Raw genomic sequence first — 15,468 nt, forward strand, 5'->3', positions numbered from 1 at the left:
TTAACAACATGTCGATGGCTTCAGCTCCTCTTTCAGCCAAAGTAGCCAAAGCAGGTTTCTATTGTGGACTGTCAAACAAAGCAGCCCAGGATGCAGTACAAATAAACCCACAGCATCGATGGAGGCCTAAAGCAAACGAGGAGCAGCTGTGAAAATGAGTCCTATAACGTGATTTAGCCAGTCAGATGCTGCGTCACATTTTTTTTTTCTCTAAACAAATAGAAGAGCAACAGAGACCGAAACTACAAAAAAGGAATTCATAAAGAAGAACAGATTAAATTATCTTTGGTGACAATATTTTTGTATTGCTGATTTAACTACAGCCGGTTATAACTTTTTAAAGACTACTAAAAATAGATCTTGATCTGCAATAAACACAAGTTAATTAAAGTATAAATGTGGTTCAGATAATTTTATAGCAAAGGGGGGGTAGACAGTGATTTCACATTCAAAGATGAATCTCAGTTCTTTTATGCAGAAATTTGATGGGCTACCGCACCTGAACTCTGTTTGGAAAAGAAAATAGAGTTTTTGCATATATGAAAATAGGAGAATTTTCCAAGGTCAATGGAAATGTAAAGCCTGAGCAAAAAGGGGGCAGCAGGAACCGAGTATAAATGTATGCACATGTGCAAAATCCCATTTTAACTGATTTCTCAAGAAAAATAACAAAAGCTTATTCATCTGGGGCCAAAGGATGGCTTTAGCGTGTGCGCATTTCCACTAACAACAGTCAAAGAAATGTTACAAAGAGGAATGGAAAAAAATATTGAAGGCCAACAGCTAATTGGAAATTCATGAAACGCTTCATACAAGACACGCACACATCACATGAATTCAAATACGGGAAGCAAGACATGCATCTGTGCAACTTGTTATTGCAGTGTGCGAGCGCAGGTCACAAGTTAACAGCATATTTCCGCCTGACAGCTCTTCGCTAGCCTTTACCCCGTTATTTCAGCAGCTTTCCCCCCTTTCATAATGATGACAAACTGACCAAAAAGCTAACTTTTATCTACTTAAAACAAAACTTGAATTTGTTGCCATTAATTAGCCCAACTGAAGAAGGATGTAACACTCACTCATCTGCACTGTTAAAGGTTTTAGGTTGAGCTGCATAACAAACCAGACAAAAATGTGTGTGCACACAGCAAGATGCTCATCATAATGCCTACTCATAGAACCTGTTTTCCTCACGGAATACAAAAGGTGAAAGGCACTGGGTCAGTTTTCAAGGCCATGATACTCAGATTCTGACATTCTTTTTGCGTGAAAAAGTAACTTCCCTTCAGCTTTACAGTCAGGGACAGAGCACTGGGAGAACAGTTACATTATGATTGGCTTCACTTGTAGAGAAACTATTATCCTGCAACACTTAAAGCATCTTTTTTTCTGGCTGCAAGGGCTTGGGTCAATGTTAAAAGAAAGAATTACAAAGTTCTGATGTAACAGCATGTGATAGTTATCACTGTTGCCTTGCAGCCACAAGGTCCCGGGTTCAAATCCCAGCCTGGGCTGTTTTGCATGCTCTCCTCCAGGGCTTTTCCTCTGGTACTCCAGCTTCCTCCCACAGTCTAAAAACCTGACTGTTTGGTTAACTGGCCACTCCAAATAGCCATTAAGTGTGAGTTGCATGCATAGGTTGCTTTTCCTGTCTCATGCCCCGTGACTGAACTGCCAACCTTGCAAGGATGTACCCTGATACTCAGCCGGAGATAGGCACTAGCCTCCCTGCAGGAATAACTGAGTCTAAACAATAGAGAGGTGATCTGTGTTTATTCCAAACAGAAAGATTATAGGTTTTATAAACGTAACATTTACTTACTTTAACTTAAAACACAGATTTAGGAAAAGACTAAAACAAATACTTGCTAATATAAGCAGTGCTCAACGCAGATATGAAAAAAAAAACTACCTAGAGATTGAAAATGGATCATTTTCCTTAATTACTAAAAAAATAAAAATCTGATTTATTTTCAGATCAAGTCACACCATGCACTTTAATACACTTTTAGTTTAATGAAAATGTAGAAAAACACATAAATTGGGCTGCTATTTTTAGCCTTTGCTCATCATGAATCCTGTTTCTTCTTCTACGGTTTTAATACAGCAAGCTGACACTGGTTAAGCTGCTGGGATGTCAGCTTGGTGATCTAGTCTGAACTGGGCTGCATTGCAAATATGCACGCTTATGCACTCTTATTTTGACTGGAGAAGAAATAAAATAGCCTAATTTGTCTTTCATATAAGAAATGGAAAAGTGTTACAGTCTAAATTCGGCCAGCTGACGAGCAGTGTGCAGCAACAGGTAAGAAAGGGGAATTTATTAGTTACTCTTAGTCTTTGAATCACTCCAAACATTCCAGCACTTTCTCTGGCAATTCACCAAAGAGACAAATGTTTGACTGTTTGTGGTTTTAAGTAGTGTTTCGCCGATGCCATTTTTTTTTTGCCCCGATACCGATACCTGATACCTGCATGTGCAGTATCGACCGACACTATCTGTTTGAAATTGATGTGTGTGTGTGTATATATATATATATATGAAGAACTGCATACAACTTGGATGTAAAATAATGGCCACCATGGCTTTGTCAAGCTGCGGCCTACACTTGGCTACGTTCACACCGCAGCCTGAAGTGACCCAAATCAGATTTTTTTTTTGCCTATATGCGACCTGGATCTGATCTTTTTGACAGTCTGAACAACACAGATCCGATTTTTTCCAATACGACGCAGGCCGCTTGGCTATGTGGTCCTGAATCCGATACGAATCTGATATTTTCAAATGCGACCTGTGTCTGAAGAGCCAGGTCGCATCCATCTGACCTAAATGTCATTAATACCAGACAGGGATCACTCTTCTGCTTCTTGCTACGCAGAAGTGGCAAGAAAAACAACAACAATGGTGGACGATGATGCGGAGAGTAGTATTTACGTTTAACCATCTTGGAAAGATTGAGATTTTACTTCCGTAAACATAGTGATCTTTACTCAATGTTTACTTCTGTAAACACAGAGCACGCACGCTTGCTTGTGACGTCATTGCATCCTCTACTGCGCATGTGGGACACTTAGGTTGTATGAATACAGTTCAAACAGGAGATTACAAACAAGTCGCATATATTTGGAAATGTGAACAGCAACGCAAAGAGATCGGATTTCACAAAAAAATCTGCATTAAGCATCAAGGGCAGCAGTGTGAACTTGGAAAAAGACTAATACAAAGTGAATCCAGTAGAACTTTTTATTGTCTATCTGGAATGGGTGACAATACTTAAATAAACTTTTGGCTCTCAAAATGGTATCAGTGCCCTATTTGTTGGTAGTCACCAATACGAACACCACCATTTTAGTGCAGGATCAGGGCCCTTCCCCATGATGATATCTGTATTGGTGCAACACTAGTTAAAAGCCAGTATTTTCATATTTTGGTTGATGACAAAATAAGAAACTGACCCATGTTTAAACACTTTATATTCTAAAAACACAGCTGCCGCTCATTCAAAATAGATTTAATGCAAATCGCATTCATTATAATGCTGCAATAAAGTTACCAAATAACAATTGTGGGTTTTCAGAAGTGCAGATATCTAAAACCTTGGAATACCTTTATACCAACAACTGGCTCAGGCATAGGGGTGATGCAACAAAACTCACTGCAAGGCTGTCAACTCTAAAAATGTTTACGCTTTTGATGGCTGAAGTTTAAAGCAAGAACATACTGGTTAAATAAAAGTAAACATGGCTGCCTAAACAGAAAAGCAACTACACAGGAAGTGTGCACACAAGCTTGATTTCATGTTTTCCTGTAGATAACTTCCTCTCTATTTTGGATTTTCTAAATGCGGTTCCTGCTTCTTTGGACCTATGATTAGGAAGGGAAAAACAGCTGGAACTCTGCTTGGCATGATGGGGGGGGAATCCTACCTTCACAACATCCTAACACACAAGCACAGACAGGAAGACAGGAAACTATGCAGAGAGAGTCTAGGGAGGTGACAGACATGCAAAGACATAGATACACACGTCCATATTTGCCCTTAAACAAAGGAAAGCCCCCCAAACTCCTTTAGAAGGAAACAAAAATTCTCATGGTATTTTGTTTCTTCTCGAATAACCCCCCAAAAACACACAATGCGCATAAAATAGAGGAACTTTGTGTTTTAGATGAGGCATTTGAACTCGGTGGAAATGTACATACAGGAACCATTTTAAGGAACATCATTAAAATATAGAATATTTTAGTAAGGTAATAAAGTGGTGAAATTAGACGCATAAAAGAGAAAAATAGATTTAAAAAATAAGCAGGTTAACTTTGCAGTGAGTTACTAACTGAAAAATGATGTGCTAGACTTCACGCATGCGCACGCGCGGGCACAAAGGCAAAGCTTTCCAGTCAGCGGCCGTTTAAAAAAAAGACAACGGATCTCCGGTTGACCGTTGACGTTAAATAAGATGTGGGTTTATACAGCGGTGGATGCAATAGATGAGGAAAAGGTTAATTTAGGGGAAAAAAGAGCAAAAATGAGAGCGTATCTCACCGAAACGCAGGGGCTGGAGCTGGTGCTGGGGGTCGGTGAACGCTGCACGGTAACCAGCGCCATTCAGCGACCGGGAAGCGGACACCTGTGAGGAAGCGATGGCGACGAGACGAGCATAGCTGTCCTGAGATGGGAGAACTTCCCTTAAAATCGAGTTATTTGGCCCTCTCCGGGGTTTTTTTCCTATCCTTTCTCTCTGGTCGTGGACAGTTTGACTACTCCCCGGCTGTTTCCTCTGTCAGGTTCAGCTGCGCATGCGCAGCTATCTCTGGCTTGTCAATCTGGATTAACCCTCTGAGTGCCGGATGTAAATAAAGCAGCCTGCTATGATATTTTTTAATGAATGTTTTTAAAGGCGGAACATAACCTGACAACCTTTATTTATTGATGGGGAAAACATGAAAACTCCATACTAAATACCCGTACCCGCCAATATTTAAATGTAGGGAATTCTTGCATACCTCATGCAAAATAAAGAAGTATTTATTAATTATGGTTTTTGATCAAAAAAGTATAGGATAATTAGAAAATAGCTCTGAAAATATTGAGAATAAAGTTCAAAACAGCTCCATCAAGATAATAAGCTGCAAAAACAAATAAAATGAAGAAAAGATGGGATTTTGACTTAATCCTTACTAAAAATCTGAACTTTTCTCTCTTATCTTCTCTTTTCATCACAAATGCTGCTGTTTTATAAGTAAATCCCATTTTAAAGCCACATAAGTGGTTGGAAATGTTTATGAAAACAGATCTCACAATAGTGTGCTTTTTCATACTAATAATAATTGTTCTAACTAGAAGAAAGGGTTTTATTCCAAAGAGTTTCTATATTATATATTCTTTTATTTGCATACACAAAGCTCTGTGAGTTGGCGATAGGGTATCCGGTTGCATTTCTGAACTGTGGTGATGAAGCCTGCCTGTCTAAACCTGTACTGCTGCAGTGTTATCTTCATCGCCCAAGGCCTTGCACAGATTGATGATAGCAGAAACCATGTGTAACAAACACTCTTATGTGTTATCAAGACAGGAAACAAAGCCAGATATGCAGCACGTAAGCAGTAACTGTTACAGCTATTATTATAAAGTGTGTACAGACTGGTTTCTTTTGATGACAGACAGAAATACCAAAAATATCACAGATTGAAGTGATTAATCACAACTCTGGAGCCAATCTGAAACAAAAATTCAAGCCATTCGCATCATTTCCTGGTTGTCGGTGGTTCTTTTCTATGTGTCATCCAAAAGCATGATGATGAATTTATGAAACTTTTTTAATCACTTTGTTTGAAATCTTCCCTCTGTCTGCCTGCCACACTCAGAATTGAGCTCCTTCTATTGCAGCTCCTTTCATTCATGTGTCAGGCTGCTTTGGCTGTACTATGGGGATTAGCAGTGAGCGCGGAGAGGAGATGCAGATTACGACAGAGATAATAGTCATTGGATTTAGACTCATTCAGAGGAAGCTGTGGGAATATGAAACCACAGTTTTAATCACAGGTGAGCCGTGTGCTCTGTGATCTGTTCCGACATTATGGCTTACTACAGGTTTGACAAGACAAGAGCAGTGAAAATGAGTAAAGTTTCTGTCCCCAGGTGAAGTGACAATTGCTGAATCTAATCAACTGCAGTCACGAAGGTAAAATAATCTGTAGTAATTGCAATGGTTCACTGAAATGTTACCAGCCTCATATTTCATATAAAACATTGTATTTAAATAATGCTATTTATGTCATATGATCAAAAACAATCACCAAAAGCTTCGACTGCATGGATTATCAGTAAGACCTGTGGGTCGCTTAACTTAATTGGATTCAGGAGGATTGTAAGAATCAACTCTTTAATTCCACTACTTAAAATCCAACCTAAAATAACTCTATTTATCTGATATATACTTTTACTGCTAGACTCAGTTTGAACCTCTAATATGTCCAAAGAGACAATATCATACAGACTCTAGGAATGGATGTGGTCCCCTAAAGCTGCCTGTGGGTGAGATGCTTCTACTTGGCAGGGGGTTTGGGCTCTCTGTGGTTAAGCAATGTGCTCAGTCCCTTAGATGAGATTGGCTGTTCCAGTCTCCAGTCCCTTTTGTATGAGGAATGTGTGTGCAGGTGTGTGTGTGGTTGTTGGGAGTCGTATTAGCCGGAGGTCTTAGGTCAGGTTTGGGTGCATGTACCCTCACTTACCCCGGTTTTAAATACACAGTAGTCAAGCCTAGGCCTGCAATTGAGTAGAAGAACATGGGGGTACTTTGGGGGTGTCTGGCACCTGGGCTTGGTTTACAGGCGTGCCATATTTGCGGGGTGGGCATGGGGGTGGTTGAGGCTGTTTCTGGGACACAGAAAGAGCTTGCCCCCTTTCCACACTGGGAGGTCTGGGGATCTCCTCCTGGGTCTGTGGGCCTGTTCTCCCTAGAGGACTTGGCCCTCAGACACAAGAGGATAGTGTATGTATGGGGAGTCTAAGAATATGTTAGTGTCTGCCTCTGTGTGAGTTTCTGTTGAGTGCTTGTATATGTCTGTATGAGGTGGAATTGTGTGAATGTATGAATTTTGAGTGGTTTCTGTCTACTTTTCAGGTTGGGTGTTTGCCTCCTCTGCCTCACCGCTGAACATCTTAGGCCCCAAGATGAGCAGGGCCTACAAGATGAGCAGGGCCTACAATCTTCTCCTTATGCTACCAGCCATTGACAGATGCCTGTGTCTGCTGCCACGCTGATGTTTCTCTAGGTGTGGGGTCAGGTACTGTCTTATTCCTGGGGCCTGGGCCCCCTGGCCCTGTGAGGTCCCACTGGAGGGTGGTGCGTCCCCAGACTTCAGACCCTGGGGCTCTCATCCGGAATAACCTTGGGACAGCCCATCTCCCACGGCCACATGGGACCCCAGCACTATAGCCACCATGGCCAGGCCTCTCAGGGACTGGGCCCCTCATGGTTTTATTATATATATATATATATATATATATATATATATATATATATATATATATATATATATATATATATATATATATATATATATATATATATATATATATATATATATATATATATATATATATATATAAACTAGAATACCGTGATGGCCTTTTAAGTTATAATTTTGAGTGATATATTTTTTTGTATAGGATTTTTGTTTTGCAACGATTATGGATCTACTGTAAAGTGAAAATTGGACACAGGTAAGTTATTTACTGTAGTGGTGAAATATCGCCCTCTCGTGGTATAAATAATGATTCAAAGTACATGTACAGAACATGTTCAAATTTGTTAAGGCTTTGTGATGCTAAATTTATATGATATGTAATTGTGTTTAAAACATAAAAGATAAAAAATAAATAAATAAATGACAAAATATTCTGTTAGCCGTCGAAACGATCAGACAGATCTATATTTATTTAAAATTTCGTTTACATAAAAAATTAAAATCCTGTCCTTTTTTGTTATTTGTTTGTTTAAATTTCTATTCTGTAATTTGAGTTTTTTTTTTTTTTTTTCCCCAGGTATCGAATCTGCTGCGCTCGATCACACTGTCAGCAGGGCAAAGATGGCGCTGCCTACAAAACAGTAAGTAACAAACTAGCTACAAGGCTTAAACTACGTTTTAATGCTTCTTGTGTGTTTTCATAAAAACTAACTCATGTCGTATCTGGTATTTCTACAACACCGGACTCACTGTACAATTTTAATTAACATATTTTGATTTTCCTCCGTTTAAAAAGCAGTTATCGTAATGCTAACTAGCGTCCGACCGATAGCCTTCATTTATTGCACACTGTAACCACAGTTGTCAAAAACGCGTGTTTTTAATTGCTTTAATCGTATCTTTGACATTAAATAACAAACACTTGTATTAAATGGGTGCAACCTTAGGTTCCGACTTTAACGTAAAGCGGGTTAAACACCCATTTTTAGGAGCCTTCTTCTTTCGTTTACGTTTAACGTGATGCCTGCTAGTGTTTGCTTAAAGAGAAAAAGATGCTAGCTCCTCTATAGTGTTGAGATACTGTATTTAAAAGAGACGTAAATATATCTAAAGCAGATGAACCTGGTTGTTGTGCTTTATTGTCTTCAGGTATGGGCTTATCTTGCCCCAAAAGAAAGGGGGGTCAAAGACCAACATCCTGCCAAAACCTTCAGTTTTTGGAGATGACTCCGATGATGAAGTGAGTAAAATGTTGAGTTTTGAATCCGCTGACCAATGTTAGAAAAAAATAAATACATTGAGTGTCATTTGTCATCATTTAGACCACAGTTGGGGAGACTCTGCAAAAGGAGGCCATCAAAAAGAAGATGATGAAGCAGGTGACATAATATTTCATTTTTTTGGCTTTGTTAAGCTTCCTTCCTCTGTGGTTTGTCTTTTTCTGGTCTTCATTTTTCCCTCCCACCCATTTTGTCTTAAGACTCGTTTGGAGATGCAGAAGGCCTTGGAACAGGACAGCACTGTTTACGACTATGATGCAGTCTATGATGACATGCAGAAGCAGAGACTTGAGAGCAAGAAAAAGGTCCTGGAAGGTGCTGACAAAAGGGTAAATTCTGCTATTACAAGATGCATGTTGCACCATTTAGCTATGTGGAAAAACCAATGTTTACTAGCAGAACTCCTTCTTTTTCATTTTTTTTTTTTTTTTTTTTTTTTTTTACAGCCTAAATACATTCACCAGTTAATGAAAGCTGTGGAGGATCGAAAGAAAGAGCAAGAGCGGCGAGATGAGCGGAAAATTCAGAAGGAGAGGGAGGCAGAGGGGGAGAAGTTTGCAGATAAAGATGCCTACGTTACATCAGCCTACAAGAAGAAGCTAGAAGAACAGAAGGAGGAAGCAGAGAGAGAGAAACGACAGGCAGAGATCGAAGGTTCGTCTGTATTCTCCAGCTTTCTGCACTGAATATGTGACATGTTGCTGTCAGAACAGAATTGTAAACTAATATTGTGTTTATCTTGAAATTAAGATGGCTGGAAACTTAATAAAAATAATGATATCAAGGGTTAGATTCTAATGATGTGTATTTTACGAACAATTATTAAAGTCTAGTAATCATTGATTTATTTTTGTGGGGGGAAAAAGGCTCTAACATAAATGGTGTACCTAGCCCTGTCCTTAATACCCCAAATAACCCCTCACTCTCCTAGAAAGACCTAATAAGTGAGCTCCAACTCAAAACAGACTCAGAGTGCATCTGCTTCAGACTTCTGTCCTATAGTTTGTATTTTATGAACAAGTATCTATTGTTTTATGTTTCTTTTCAGCTGCTCTGGATGTGAGGAAGCAGAAGGACCTGAGCGGCTTCTATCGACACCTGCTGAATCAGACTGTTGGAGAGGAGGAGATCCCAGATCGCTCAGCAAACAAGTTGGTTTAAACTTGGGAGGACAAATTAAAAACTTTTGCAAATCTTTCTATCACCTAATGTATATTTTTAATCCCTAGAAATCAACCGTCAGATTCTTCAAAGGAAGCTGAGAGGACCTCACCCGCCTCCTCCCCTCCATCTAATGAGAACATTGCCAGCTCAGGCTGCGACTCTGAGGAGGACCACCAGCCAAAGACTGGATTTAATAAACCAGGAGGAGGCTCAGCTCATTCGAATCGTCAGTACAGGCAGAGGTCGCCTTCATCAGAGAGTGGAGAGGAGAAGGGAACGGAAAGAGACAGACATAAGAAGAGCCACAAAGACAGAGTGAGAGACCGAGATCGACACCATGGGAGAGAGAGGGATGACAGACATGGAGACAGAAGTGATCGGGACAGAAAAAAAGAGAGGGACAGAGATCGAAGTAGAGATGAGGACCGCAGCAGAGGGAGGAGAGATTTACAGAGGGAAGAGAGGCATGGAAAACAGGAAAGAAGCCCCAGAGAAAGGCACGGAAAGAGGGAGAGAAGTCCTGAGAGGCAGCAGGAGAAAAAAAGTGAGAAAGAGAAGAGGAATTCAGATGAAGACAGACGGAAGGACAAAGACCAGCATGAGGAGACGGATAGGAAAGAGCCCGAGAAAGAAAAGGCAGCAGTGAAGGAGGGAAAAGATGCTGATGATGAAAGATCAGTCAGGCAGGATTCAAAGGAAAAGGAAGACAAACAGAAAAAAGAGGGGGAGGAGAAAGTGGACGCAGAGGAAAAGGCAAACAAGTTTGCAAAGCGCAGCACGGAACAGACTGTGACTTCAGCACGAGATCGCTACATGGCAAGGCAGATGGCACGCTCGGCAAATAAGAGCTACATCGAAAAGGAAGAGGACTGAGCTCCATGCCTAAAACAAAGAAAAGCATCTCTGTTTCACTGGACCTTTGACTCTGTAGGATAAGAATAATTCACAGACAAAAAAAAAAATTAATAAACAAGAGGTTTCTTCAGTCAGTTCTTAGCTCTTCACATTATGAACTCATCCAGTCTGCAGATTTCAGCAAAATCTAAACAAACATATAAATTGATTTAACTTCCTAACATGTTGCAGATGTGTTCGCAGGCTGAATGTTGATCCACTCCAACTGAACATTACTTCTCAGGTCAAAACAAAAATCAAGCTGATGGGATGCAGTGGGTCACGTTCAGTAAATGTCTGGATTTAAATCACCACCAGTTCATAAACCAGACCTTTCTTAGGTGGTGCACTGAGATTCAATAAATGTTTGTCATAAAAAAAAAATTCTTTGATGCTTTCTAAATCAATTCGATAGATGAGTTGGAAGTTATGAAACTGTTTCTTCACATTTGATCTCTGATGTGACAGAGGTTCATTAAATCAGTTTTAATGCAGTCTTGTCTTGCTGGATGATTTATTTCCTCGTGCTTTTAGGTTTGCAAGTGGAGGAATCTTTACTGATAAACTCGGAGGAATGCTCATAGCAAAACATACATTTGATATCCTGCATGTTAAGTTATTAACTCCAACTTTAGTCAAAAAGTTCTGAAACGCCTCAATGTTTCAGGGTTTACAGATGGATTCATGAACACAGACTTTCTAGTGTTGGATAATTGACTGTGGTTTCCTCCACTATTAAATACAATAAAAAATGAATTTAGTAGAATCCAACCTTTCATTTTGGTGCAGTTGGTCCTTCATTTCCATCACTTGGTGGTGCTATTTGAACCCATGCTGACTACTTGCCACTAGAATCTTTTTCCAGCAACTTGTCTACATTTCACAAGGCTGGAGCGCACACAGGATACTGTTCACAACCTTGGCTTTTGTAAAATCTCTTGATCCTTCAGAGTACTCCACAGCTCAAACACCAGGTTTCCTACAGGAATTAGACACTAGTGAAATGTTGATTATTTTTGGCTATTTAAAAAATGTTGACTCCATTCAGTGAAAGCTTCTGTTTGAGAAATAGCCCACTGCATTACAGATGCCCAACAGTGCGTTTAAGGTCATCTCAGTCTAGTTTCACTCCAAACCCACCTGGAAGCTCAGATTTAAAGAGTGCTAATTGTACAAAGTCCAGTAATGCTTTACAGAATAGGCTTTAAATATTCATATTGGGTGGCATGTAGATTGTTGTCCATGGTCATGGAGGTAAACTACCCTGTAAACAAGCTCACCAGGTTGTGATGCCATATTTCAGTTAATCTGAGGGAAAGGCAGCATTGCAACAGTTAACTGCAGTATAAAGTAAAAACAGGTGTTACTTGTATTTTCCGCAAGATCAGCTCTTTTGATGTTTTGTCCATTTAAGAGCTGTGATTGAGCAGCAACAGTGATCATGCTGTTGGTTAAAGTCTTACCTTTTAATAATTTTGAAAAGTTAATTTTACCAAAAGGGCTACAAAAAAAAAAAAAAAAAAGACCTGAATGCTTGATACATTTAAATGTCACCCTGACATTCAATTCACTTTTAAACTCAAGTGCATCGCAGGATCATCATTTTAGATTAAAATGCTTAAGTTCATGTTCATAAATTGAATTAAACTCCCCATATTTCTCTTGTTTTAGCTGATGAACAAGCAGATTCCAGTTTCTGGTGTTTGTTTGCCAGAACACAATGTTTAAATCAGTTTTATTCATGCATACGTCCACCTAGGATCTAAGAATTCCTTTTTCAAGCATGACTTAAAAAAAAAAAAATGCATTTTCCACAATACTGGCCGTTTCTCTCAATGAAAAGTCAATCGTGAGGCTGCCACATTTGTGTTGAAAGCTTGATGCAGTTGTGGACTATATCCCAGTAGATACAATATTAGTGACCAATGATAGGCTAGGTGTGGCTATGCATCCCTCTAGATTCACTCTTGGTGGCTCAGGTTATATTCTAGGTATCCTTTGTTCTTTAACCATTACTCAGACAAAAGAATTTAAATTTAAAAAAGCTTTTTATTATCACAGATCAAAAGTTACAGTGAAAATATATTTTTGATGCTTGTATGTCACATGTTGTCATGACATACAGAAATATAATTGCAATCATGAGTAACAAAAGCCTTTAATACAGTTTGAGTTAATGCAACAAGTCAATATTTTCAGTGTTGACCCCTCTTCTTCAAGACTTCTGAAATTCTCCCTGGCATGCTCTCAACTTCTGGACCAAATCTTGACTGATAGCAGTCCATTCTTGCACAATCAATGCTTGCATTTTGACAGAATTCCTAGGTTTTCCTTGGTCTACCTGTCTCTTGATGATTGACCACAAGCTTTCAATGGGATTAATATCAGGGGAGTTTCCAGGCCATGGACCCAAAATCTCTATGTTTTGTTCCATGAGCCAGTTAGATATCACCTTTGCTTTATGGCATGGTTCACAGAAGAGAAACAATGACACCAAGCACCAGCCTTTTTGTAGTGACAACATGCCATTTACTCAAAGAACCCACCCAGAGCAACAATTATGCATAAATAATTATCAGCTGCCCCGGAAAGCTACCAGAAGTTATTTAGCTTTTGGATTCTCTTGGAAGCAGGTCGACACGAGGTGCAGTCATGATTCTCTGACCCAAAGTTCACTTGTTCCACCTGAAGGGGAGATCAGTTAAATTTTAGATGCCTGATTCCACAGAACCCAAATCATTTAATGCTCTGCATGTCATTCTAAGTTGTTCACTTTGACAGAAGTCTATAAAAAATGTGCCAAATACAGTTCACAGTGACGGCCTGATTGCATATGTGCAATCACACCGTTTCTTTCAGTATCATGGCGCGATGCTATCAGATTTAATTAGATTAACATCTTACCACACTAGACATTGAGTTAGATGACTGAAGCCCCAATCCTAAAAGAAAAATATAAAGTCGTAATAAAAGTCTGAATAATAAATACCGGCAAGATAATGCTACAAGATTTAACAGAATTTGCATGTTCAGAAAACCAAGATTCACCACTGTACAATCTGACGGTAATTCCAGCTATTCAGTTTAGTTTTCATCACAACAATGCATTTCAGTATCATACATTACATCCAATAATCACCTTTTGCCAGAATCCATGCAGGCAGGATCAGCTGCAGAAAAGAATTCACAAGTTAAAACCTGAAGTCCTGCTGGTCATATATTTTCATAATTTTTTAATGACTCAGAAAAATGGATCAGAAACTTCGTCAGTTGTCGCATCTGACGGCACTTCCTATTCCAGGCTTTCATCACAGATCACACAAGAATTAAAAGACTGACCAAACAAAAAAGGAAAATCTATCATAACAGGATAAACTTTTCAAACCAATCTGAAGAGATGAAATTCAAGTTAAATGTTTGTGCAGCATAGAGCTTTACTGCTTCAATATATTAAGATACTCACATCGTCCACTTTGTTGAGTTTCATGTTCGGAGTGAAATCAGATATCAGATCAGTTGACAACCAGGTGGACACCTTTAAAAATAAAAAATGCATCATTAAAAAACTGAAGTTGTAGAAAAGGTTAACGTTAATCAAATTAGCTACTGCTCAGAAAACTAGTGATCAACACTGAACAATCTGCCGGTAATTCCAGCTATAATAGTTTAAGTTTCATCATAAGAGCAACAAGATTCATACCAAAAAAAATTAAAAAAAATGTACCTGCCTTAAACTGGAATCCATCTTCAAGTTGCAGGAAGCACAGAACCTGATAAAGACAATTTATTAAAAAACTGATAAAACTAATTATATTATATAGCTTCGCTAAGGTTGTAGGCTCAGAACAGTGAGAGAAACCTCGTCAGTTGTCGCATCGGACGGCACTTCCTATTCACAGTTTTCATCACAGACTAAAGTGGATATAAACTGGGAAACTTTGCAGCAACTTACCTCCCAGAGGGGCAGCAGCACCCAGAACTGACTGGGTTGGTAGATCTGGTTGCTTCATGGTCTCTAAAAATTATAATTCTTAATTAAACAGACCTTAAAGGAACACCGATGTCTATTCAGATGGTTAACAGTTAGCTAATCAAATATTCAGCTTTATCAGCTGCAGTAGATTCAAACAGGCCTCCTCGCGGTTATCGACCACGTGGCTGCCCAAAGGCTATTGTTAGCAGCTAATTAACCACACAGCACCTCTATTTAAGCTACAGTACCTCTATTTAAGCTACACACATTCAGATAAAGAAAGTCGTTGCACAAATGAAATAAACCGTCTAACCTGGTTACAGAGATGGCCTCCAGACTCTCAGACCTGAAGTTAGGACGGCTAGGAAGAGAAAGGAACGAACCGGGGAGGGGTTTAGCTTTATAAACCGTGACAGTCGCTTGAATATGACGTAATATTTCAACTTCCCCCTTTTTTTTTTTAACATATTCTTTTCTTTATTTTATTTTTTATAATTGAAGATCATACCTTCTATACATACTGCATTTAGGACATCTGATGTAAAATCTACTTGTTTTTTTTAGGTTCAAATTTCAGCTTTTCAAACTTTTTTAACATTTTATGTTCTCATTGTCTCTCAAACACGCGTTAATTCTAATTGTAAAAGAAAATTGAATTCAGTTTCCAATGTTTTCGTTGCTTGAAA

The 15,468-nt window shown here is 39.1% G+C and overlaps 2 protein-coding genes, 2 long non-coding RNA genes and 4 other non-coding genes across 8 annotated transcripts in view; 1 reads left to right on the top strand and 7 right to left on the bottom strand.

The window, feature by feature from the left end:
* The window catches only part of ssh2b (slingshot protein phosphatase 2b), a 30,335-nt gene extending 25,536 nt beyond the window's left edge, over nt 1-4,799 (bottom strand). The window contains exon 1 of the mRNA XM_038295778.1: nt 4,545-4,799. Within this exon, the coding sequence (XP_038151706.1) occupies nt 4,545-4,607 (63 nt within the window). The 5' untranslated portion in view covers nt 4,608-4,799. The remainder of the gene's footprint in view (nt 1-4,544) is intronic.
* A 3,272-nt stretch (nt 4,800-8,071) lies between these two features.
* Nucleotides 8,072-10,877, top strand: nsrp1 (nuclear speckle splicing regulatory protein 1). Its single transcript, XM_038295813.1, has 7 exons — nt 8,072-8,112; nt 8,621-8,711; nt 8,794-8,850; nt 8,952-9,080; nt 9,198-9,405; nt 9,800-9,902; nt 9,981-10,877. Exons 1-7 carry the CDS (start codon nt 8,093-8,095, stop codon nt 10,786-10,788), a joined length of 1,416 nt encoding a protein of 471 aa, XP_038151741.1. The 5' UTR covers nt 8,072-8,092; the 3' UTR covers nt 10,789-10,877.
* A 2,071-nt stretch (nt 10,878-12,948) lies between these two features.
* Nucleotides 12,949-14,350, bottom strand: LOC119790306. The gene is made up of 4 exons (XR_005281709.1): nt 14,273-14,350; nt 13,949-13,979; nt 13,714-13,751; nt 12,949-13,494 (listed from the first exon to the last, which is right to left on the bottom strand). It is a non-coding gene; the product is annotated as an uncharacterized LOC119790306 (long non-coding RNA).
* On the bottom strand, nt 13,837-13,909 carry LOC119790316. The gene has a single exon (XR_005281714.1). It is a non-coding gene; the product is annotated as a small nucleolar RNA SNORD65 (small nucleolar RNA).
* On the bottom strand, nt 14,049-14,125 carry LOC119790314. The gene has a single exon (XR_005281712.1). It is a non-coding gene; the product is annotated as a small nucleolar RNA SNORD49 (small nucleolar RNA).
* Nucleotides 14,351-14,417: 67 nt separating the features above from the next.
* LOC119790318 lies at nt 14,418-14,491 on the bottom strand. The gene has a single exon (XR_005281715.1). It is a non-coding gene; the product is annotated as a small nucleolar RNA SNORD65 (small nucleolar RNA).
* Nucleotides 14,492-14,531: 40 nt separating this feature from the next.
* LOC119790305 lies at nt 14,532-15,156 on the bottom strand. The gene is made up of 3 exons (XR_005281708.1): nt 15,096-15,156; nt 14,762-14,824; nt 14,532-14,579 (listed from the first exon to the last, which is right to left on the bottom strand). It is a non-coding gene; the product is annotated as an uncharacterized LOC119790305 (long non-coding RNA).
* LOC119790315 lies at nt 14,648-14,722 on the bottom strand. Its single transcript, XR_005281713.1, has one exon. It is a non-coding gene; the product is annotated as a small nucleolar RNA SNORD49 (small nucleolar RNA).
* Nucleotides 15,157-15,468: the final 312 nt, after the last annotated feature.

This window comes from Cyprinodon tularosa, unplaced genomic scaffold (assembly GCF_016077235.1).
Source record: "Cyprinodon tularosa strain WSP-4 unplaced genomic scaffold, ASM1607723v1 ctg36, whole genome shotgun sequence".
NCBI lineage: Eukaryota > Metazoa > Chordata > Actinopteri > Cyprinodontiformes > Cyprinodontidae > Cyprinodon > Cyprinodon tularosa.

Excerpts from the sequence above, each read along its gene's own strand:
- nsrp1 (XM_038295813.1), top strand. The coding sequence starts at position 8,093 with ATGGCGCTGCCTACAAAACA. Across the intron at positions 9,406-9,799 it reads ACGACAGGCAGAGATCGAAG|CTGCTCTGGATGTGAGGAAG; the intron begins GTTCGTCTGTAT and ends GTTTCTTTTCAG. Across the intron at positions 9,903-9,980 it reads CCAGATCGCTCAGCAAACAA|AAATCAACCGTCAGATTCTT; the intron begins GTTGGTTTAAAC and ends TTTAATCCCTAG.